General features: G+C 34.5%; 1 protein-coding gene across 1 annotated transcript; it reads right to left on the bottom strand.

Moving 5' to 3' along the window:
* Positions 1–671: 671 nt before the first annotated feature.
* On the bottom strand, positions 672–6,341 carry LOC106137504 (protein TEX261). The gene is made up of 5 exons (XM_013338346.2): positions 6,196–6,341; positions 5,820–5,899; positions 4,928–5,149; positions 4,123–4,234; positions 672–3,070 (listed from the first exon to the last, which is right to left on the bottom strand). The coding sequence occupies exons 1-5, from the start codon at positions 6,263–6,265 to the stop codon at positions 2,952–2,954; spliced, it is 603 nt and encodes a 200-aa protein (XP_013193800.1). The 5' UTR covers positions 6,266–6,341; the 3' UTR covers positions 672–2,951.
* Positions 6,342–8,925: the final 2,584 nt, after the last annotated feature.

The following is an 8,925-nucleotide window of genomic DNA, read 5'->3' as shown; positions in this document are numbered from 1 at the left end:
CGTTTCAGTGATTTTGACGAGAAAAATGTAGGTACACACACATATTTAAATAATTGATGCAACAAAATATGTAGGTACTTACGAGGGGTAGTTTTAAAGATTTCAGCGTATGTACGGACAGACAGTGTGAAGAGACTTTATTAAAAAACTAGAGGCCGCCCGCGACTTCGTCCGCATGGAAACCCTATCAATCCCGCGGGAACTCTGGGATAAAAAGTAGCCTATGTGTTATTCTGGGTCTTCAGCTACCTACATACCAAATTTCATGGTAATCGGTTCAGTAGTTTTTGCGTGAAAGAGTAACAAACATCCATACAAACTTTCGCCTTTATAATAGTAGTAGGATTTAAACTATGTATGTAGATGAAAATTTTCTACTTAAATATACTAATATACTAATTTAATGAAAATTAAATAGGATTTAAAAATAAAATTTTACATACATTTTTTTTGTCTCGGGGGGTTAACCTATGAACAGTCTCAATTAAAATCATCAATATTATCTATCAGTGCGCTTTCACTAGAGTATATAATCGCCGACATTCGGTCTTCAAGCCACTAATTTCGTAATGTAAATCCGGATTAAAAGACAAAAGCGTGCCTTTAATGTTTTTTTTAAATAAATGAAAAGACAAAGTTACTATTTAAGTATTTTTTATTTATATATCACATACACACACATTAAAAGATGATTCTCATTAGAACGGGTTAAGGTCCATACGTGCTATTCAGAAAGAGTTACAATCGTTAAAAGGAGTAGTGTCGCAGATATTTTTTTTAAAAAAAAAATACAATAGCGCCTGTTATAATCTTTTTTTTTCTTAAACTGCACTCTGATGTAAGCACGTTTGAGTTTAAACACGGCCTGCCCTCTAATGTGAATAATCCCTAAATCGAAAATCTTATTCTTATAAAAAACGTTCACAGACTTTTTCAGTAAATCACAATGGAAAGTTTACGACATGGTGATACCTACACCAATATTATATATAGCTGTGCCCGCGACTTCGTCCGCGTGGAATAGTTATTATGGGCATCATTGAAGCCCTCAATGATGAATAATTTACCCCGTTTTTTTTTCAAATTTTCCATTATTTCTTCGCTCCTAATACTTGCAGCGTGATGTTATATAGCCTAAAGCCTTCCTCGATAAATGGTCTATTTACCACAAAAATAATTTTTCAATTCGAACCAGTAGTTCCTGAGATTTGCGCGTTCAAACAAACTTTTCAGCTTTATAATATTGGTATAGATGTGACTGTTTCATTTAGGTATATATTTCCAGGAATATTATTATACATTTGTATTGTAAATTTCTATGACAAATATGTATATATGATAAGTTTCATAAAGTATGCACTATAAGGTTTTCAATAATTGATATTAGATGAGTAAGTATAAAGTACAAATAAAGATCTCTTACACAAAAATTTTCAATGTATACAAAAATTAAGAAAAAAATAATATTTACATAAAACAAAATTAATTGTATTTACATGAATGTATAAAAATAATATATACAAAATATTGTCTTTTTGACTAGATCGGTATTGTAGAAAAGTTAAAAAAGAGGAGACATAAAAAAGCGGGAATTTAGATTTTTATTCTATTTTCTAAGAGAAGAAAAATAAATAGGTATATATATGGGTAAATATTAGTTGTGTTTGATAGAACGCCGAGGAGCAATCATACATATATATAATCACGCCTTTATCCCTTGCGGGGCAGACAATGCCAACAGTCTTGAAAATACTAATAGGCCACATTCAGCAATCATTTCTGCCATAATACTTCGATCCAAAGAGTATTTTTACTTACGGCGTGTAAATTGACCTTACACGCGCATGCGCAAACTATGCTAAGACATTATGTCTCACTAGCTGTTGCCTGCGACTTCTTTCGCCGCAAAGTTTACTGAAAATACCTTTTATAAACTTCCCTTCTTTAGCAATAAAAAGTTATTAAACATATTTTTTATTTCCATTAACTATATTGTAACATGTCTTTTTGTGCAATAAAGAGTTTACAAACACACTTTTGTGTGTAGCTTATGTCCTTTCTCAGGGTCAACTCATTGAAATCGGTTTAGTGGATTAGGCGTGAAAGCGTCACGTATAAACAGACAGGCAGAGTTAATTTCGCATTTATAATATCAGAAGGAAAATAGGGATTAAGGCTTTCCACTGAAACTATATCTAAACCTAACAAAAAAAAACGACGAGTCAATAATCCTACAGGAATAACAGGCGACTAATATTATCCGCCATTACCCATTCACTGTAGTTAAATACATATCACAAACAATCATACGCAAATCCATTTAGCCAAAAAAAAACATTGTCAAAGTTACATATCACAATTTTTACTTTAGAGTTCAGGGTAAGCATTCGGATGTTTAATTCTATTACTTATCTATGTCCAGTCGCGGACATCCTCAGTTTTAAGTCCATTGGCACAATTATCATCTTTAACATCGTCTAGCCAGGATTTTTTTGAGCCTATGACCCTATGACCCATTTCTGACATGGCAAAATAATAATGTGTTACATTAGGGTACTTATTTGCGAAATGTAAATTTGGTAATGATTCGTTTGGGAAAATGATATATGAATTTTTTCAGATTTCATAAAATATTTTGGCGTAATCTTTGCAAAAGCATGAGACACTCGTTCACTAAATGAGTTCATATAATAATACCTTTAAAACCCGTATTTTGAATTGAATTGACACACTGGTTCTATCGTAATGTATTTTTTAATTAGTTAAATTAGTTAAGTTTACCGCTCTGTCAAAGAGGCGTGATTATAATGTATGTATGACCTATGAAACGATTTCTTTAGCATAAACCATACCACTATGGTTATATCGAAATGTAACCGGTTATAAGAAACCGTTACATTTCGGTTTCTTTCAAGTTAAAAGTTTTAAATCCGCCATTTTGTTCTGACATTTCAAAACGCTTTCTTATTACGCTGTGGTAGTATGGAATCTTTTGCAAAACTGAAGAAAGACAATAGACTATACCGCTTCGCCTTGCGCGATAGATAATCTGTGACCACATTGTTGTCACCTGTAACAAAAATTTAAAAAAATTAATTTGGCGACAATCACTTACGTCACACGCCATCGGCCAATCACAGCTGAGAATGCGACGCGCTCAGCCAATAGCATTTTTGAATAGATTATTAGATACATACATACATATAATCACGTCTATATCCCCCGCGGGGTAGACAGAGCCAACAGTCTTGAAAAGACTGATAGGCCACGTTAAGCTGTTTGGCTTTATGATGGAATTGAGATTCAAATAGTGACAGGTTGCTAGCCCATCGCCTAAAAGAAGAATCCCGTGTTTATAAGCCTTACCCTTAGTCGCCTTTTACGACATCCATGGGAACGAGATGGAGTGGTCCTATTCTTTTTTTTATTGGTGCCGGGAACCACACGGCACACAATCACGGCACGGCAATCTTTTATAGATTATTAGATTTACATTGGATATTAAGTTTACATGAATACATGTACCATAAATACAACCTCCGACAAAACATCGTTTGTCGTGCCCCACGCATAAGACCAGCTTGGCGAAAGATCTTTCCTTTGTTGCAATTGAGCGCGAAATATCGCTCCCACTAAAAGAGTTAACTTAGTGATATATAAGTAATCCATTGTAATATTTAAATTACAATGGATTACTTATAGAGGCACGCAAAGATGATAAATATATTTATATGACATAATAATTAAATGAATTAAATATACGGTGAACTACCATATATTTGTGGAGGTCAGAAGGGAGCGGCTTGTTGTATAAACCAGACTTGCCCAATTCAGAATCGTGGTCATAGACTGACCCCGAGCTCTTCTCCCGGAGGATTCCAAGAAAATTTATAGATTTTAAACTACTATGTTATTTTTTTAAATTACTTGCTTGGGAGGGCATAGATATTTTAAGACAGCTTTATGTCATTTTTCTTTTTATTTATTTTTATCTATGTTGGTCTGACAGCAAACATTTTTATATGCGCCAGCTGCTCCCCTTCCCAAGCATTGTAAGAGTCAATTAAAGGAAAGGCTGTTGCAAGGTGGATGATGATGTGATGATGCTATAGAAAGATTTACCAAGTAACGGCTGCTTCTCTCCGGTAGTTGGCAAGACATAGTCATTGGCGGACAGGGAGACGAACAGGGCGAACGGTACCACCCATAGACATAGAGTGAAGTATGCTAATACCTGAAAAAATATATTTTATTATACACCAGCTGCGCCCGCGACTTCGTCCGCGTGGAACAGTTATTTAAGGCATCATTGAAGCCCTCAAGGATGAATAATTTTCCCCATTATTTTTTTCACATTGTCCATTATTTCTTTGTTCCTTATATTTGCAGCGTGATGTTATATAGCCTAAAGCCATCCTCGATAAATGGTCTATTCAACACAAAAATATTTTTTCAATTTGAACCTGAGGTTAGTGTGTTCAAACAAACAAACAAACTCTTCAGCTTTATAAGTATAGATTAGTATAAAACCACTCTTTATAGCTTTGCCATGGATGTCGTAAAAGGGGAATAATGAATAAACTTGGGATTCCTCTTGCAGGTGATGGGCTAGCAACCTGTCCCTATTTGGATCTTAATTTCATCATCAAGCCATACAGCTGAATGCAGCATTTTGGTCTTTCCAAGGTTCTGTCAACCCAGCAAGGGATATATGAATGAATTAATGATTTTTTTTATAACAAAAGCATATCATTATGAAAAATCTTATTGAATTTTGCTTTTTCTTATTGAATTAATTATTGCTATTATCAACATTTTTCCCTTTAATATCATTACCTATAGGTAATAATAAATAAATAAAAATAAATAATGTTTATTCCGGACATTATCCATATATTGTGAAATGAACTGTACTTATTCTTCTTACCTCAGAGAAATTATAATACACCATGCCGAAATATTTGAAAGCGACATAATGATGTAACAACAAGGTCGCCACAGCAGCTATGAACGCTGGGTTCGCGACCCGGACAACGGGGAACTCCCGGAGGAGGATGAAGTGTAACGTTTGCTGGATCAGACCTAGCGCGTTCAGGTGGAGAGGCAAGTCATCGAAGATCATCAATCCTATGTGGAGAGCTGTTGTTATCTGAAAAAATATTAAAGTATCATGTGGTTCCCAAAATCAATAGAAAAACAGGACAGGACCTATAAATTTTTTTCCTTAGATGTTGTATAAGGCGACTAAGGGATAGGCTTATAAACTTAAGATTATGCTTATATCTATTAGGCGATGGGCTAGTAACCAGTCACTATTTGAATCTCAATTCTATTAACAAGCCAAATAACTGAATGTGGCCAATTATACTTTTCAGGACTGTTGCCTCTGTCACACAAGAGGTATAGAGGTTATTATTATGGCATAGTATGCAGATACTTCATGTCACGACCCCTACATACATCTTTCGCCTCATTCACATTTATCAGAACGCTAGCTGTGCCTGCAACTCTGTCCGCGTGGAATAGTTATTTTGGGCATCATTGAAGCACTCAAGGATGAATCATTTTTCCTGTTTTTTTTTACATTTTCCATCATTTCTTTGCACCATATAGTTGCAGCGTGATGTTATATAGCCTAAAGCCTTCCTCAATAAATGGTCTATTCAAGGCAAAAATAATTTTTCAATTCGAACCAAAAGTTCCTGAGATTAGTGTGTTCAACCAAACAAACTCTTCAGCTTTTTAATATGTGTATAGATTTTGTTCAAAAGTTTAAATTTTAAATATTAATATTTTATAATTATTATGTAAATAATTACCACTACAGTCCATGATATAACATATTTGGCTGTGACTGTATATTCCTCCACCAACTCTGCCAAATAGTATAGACCGGATGCTGCCAAAAGAATTTTTATAATGTTATTACATATAAAATTATAATATCATTTTAGACCTAATAATAAAGGCGAGATATTTTTTTTAATAATTTTGGTATAGTGGGTTCAAGAGATAGCCTTAATAGGTGTATAGGTGGTGGTCCAGGTATTTCCTGAGCTGTGTGTACTTCCTTCGTATCAAAAAGAAAGCAACATAAGTCGATGGTAGGTAATTAATATTATTAATGATCATTTTTAAACAGCTAACCATTTATAAAAGATCAACAAATTTAAAATAAAAGAATGTCTTACTTACCGATAGCTAAAGTTACAAATACAGCCTGTACGACTATTGATAAAATGCTCATCAAATAAAGAAAAAACATCGTGAAATTTATATTATTTTTCCCTTTTATCTATTTTCACTTTTGTTTTTCATATTTTGATTTGAGGTTATACGCATTATAGATGTCAATGTCATAATTTAAATCAATCAATGTCAGATAGACGTTTGAAATGTCATTACTACTACTCCATAGACAAGCATCAACTCTAAAAATCATATGATCGTTTTTGGTTTGTATTGCCATATTCCAATTTTGTTTCAAGTTTTGTATCTATAATGAGGCAATCTACCTAAGTACAAAAACACTCGTTAATTTCAAATTTTTTAAAGTAATTGCCGTGTGGTTCCCGGCACCAATACAAAAAAGAATAGGACTGTAGAGACACAATGTAAGTGGGACTGTTATGTGTCAGCGATTTTGTATGAGAGCGACGAATGAATGGCGTGTGGTCAGTTACTGCGCACTGGTCCTCACGCGTATACGTATTGTTTAGTTATTGAAAATTAATTCGTTAATAAAAGTTAAATTTAATTATATAGAACAATTTATTATTGAAGATCAGTGGCGGTGCTCCCAGTAGATTAGGACCCTCACACTATAACAAAATAGGCACTCAAGAATATTTTAAATTAAACAAATTATTTAATTTTTACATATTTAATAGGAGCCTATAATTGGTGACCCCGATTTTACTAGTGTTTCATTTAAAAAAAAAAAATAGTGTGAGAGTTCTTAAGTGTCTACTGGAATAGATATAAGTGCATAGTGTTATTTGCGATAAATAGAGACATTAGTGATTAATAGTTGACAATTTAGTGAAGAGTTTTGGACTAATTAATAATGAACAAGGACTTAAGTGCTGGAGCCCCGCTACAAGGATCGTCAAAAATGGCACAAGGTACGTCTAATACGGATTTAGCTGCTATCGCTCTTCAAGCCCGATTACCGGATTTTTGGGCTGAAATGCCACGTTTATGGTTCGCGCAGGTTGAGAGTATCCTTTTGCCTCAAAAGCAAAGTGATGGAGCCAATTTTGATGTAGTGGTAGCAAAATTGAATCGAGATGCATTGCAACAAGTTAGTGATATTGTATTGTCGCCACCTGAAGCTAATAAATTTAAGGCCATTAAAGAACGTTTATTACAAGTTTATGAAGAAAGTGCGGAACGTCAGTTTCAAAAATTAGTTGGCGAGATGGAATTGGGAATGCAAAAACCTTCTCAATTATTGCGGCGTATGCGTGAATTAGGACAAAAAGCGCAAGTTTCCGACCATACATTGCATAATTTATGGATTGCTCGTCTGCCATCATCCGTGAGAGCTGTACTCACAGTAAGTCAGGATCAAACATTGGATAATCTAGCGAAGATTGCTGACAAGATAATGGAAAGTGTACGCAGTTCTGATATCGCAGAAATTAACAATACATCTTCAGGGAGTACCCAGTTTCCTGTTAATGATCTTTTGACTCAGATGCATAAATTACACCTGGAAGTAGCATCCTTGCGTGAAGAGGTGAGTCAACATCGCCGATCATCATATCGAGGACGACAAAATTTTAGAAACAGATCGAGGTCAAAGTCCAGGACTCCTAATGATCCTAATTGGTTATGCAAATGGCATTATCGTTTTAGGAATAGAGCGAGGAAATGTGAGCAACCCTGTGCATGGAAAACTCCAACGGAAAAAAATACGGAAAACTAATGGAGGTGCAATCGACGGCGGGAAATATTGTACCTACGAACAATCACCGCCTTTGTGTTTATGATAGGGAAAATGGACTTAAATTTTTAGTGGATACTGGTGCGAATATTTCTGTTATTCCGGCAACCTGTAAACAAAAACGTGAAACATGTACGGACTATAAGTTATTTGCGGCTAATAATAGTGAAATTAAGACATTTGGTATAAAACACTTGACATTAAATTTAAATCTTCGACGCCCTTATCATTGGACTTTTGTAATTGCTGATGTTAATCAGGCAATATTAGGTGCCGATTTTTTGACTCATCATAACTTGATTGTCGATTTAAATGCAAAGAAATTAATTGATAAGGAAACTAGGTTACTAACGTTTGGCAACATAGTTAACAATAACACACCATCAATAGGGACTGTAAATGGTGATCATCCATTCCTAGAATTATTAAATGAATTTCCTGAAATTACTAAACCGATTTCTTTTAATAATCTAGATAGTAAATGTACTAAAAATAATGTTTTCCACTATATAGAGACTACAGGGAAGCCTATTCATGCTCGTGCGAGACCATTGCCGCCCGACAGGTATCATAAGGTGAAAGAAGAATTTAAATTAATGCAGGAACTAGGTATATGCAGACCGTCGAAAAGTGAATGGGCCAGTCCTCTGCATGTTGTGGCAAAGAAGAATGGAGAAATTCGCCCAGTGGGAGACTACCGACGTCTTAATGCGATCACGAAGCCAGATCGCTACCCTGTTCCTCGTCTGCACGACTTCACATATATGTTAGCAGGTAAGAAATATTTTTCAAAAATTGATATTAATAAAGCATATTTTTTTATAAAGGTAGCTCCACAGGATATTGAGAAAACTGCAATTATCACGCCTATAGGTTTGTTTGAATTTTTAAGATTGCCTTTTGGTTTACGTAATGGTAGTCAAACTTTTCAAAGATTTATGTGTAATAATGTATTAAAAGATTTAGATTTTGTATTT

Source organism: Amyelois transitella, chromosome 31 (assembly GCF_032362555.1).
Source record: "Amyelois transitella isolate CPQ chromosome 31, ilAmyTran1.1, whole genome shotgun sequence".
NCBI lineage: Eukaryota > Metazoa > Arthropoda > Insecta > Lepidoptera > Pyralidae > Amyelois > Amyelois transitella.
This window is presented reverse-complemented; position numbering and strand designations above follow the sequence as displayed.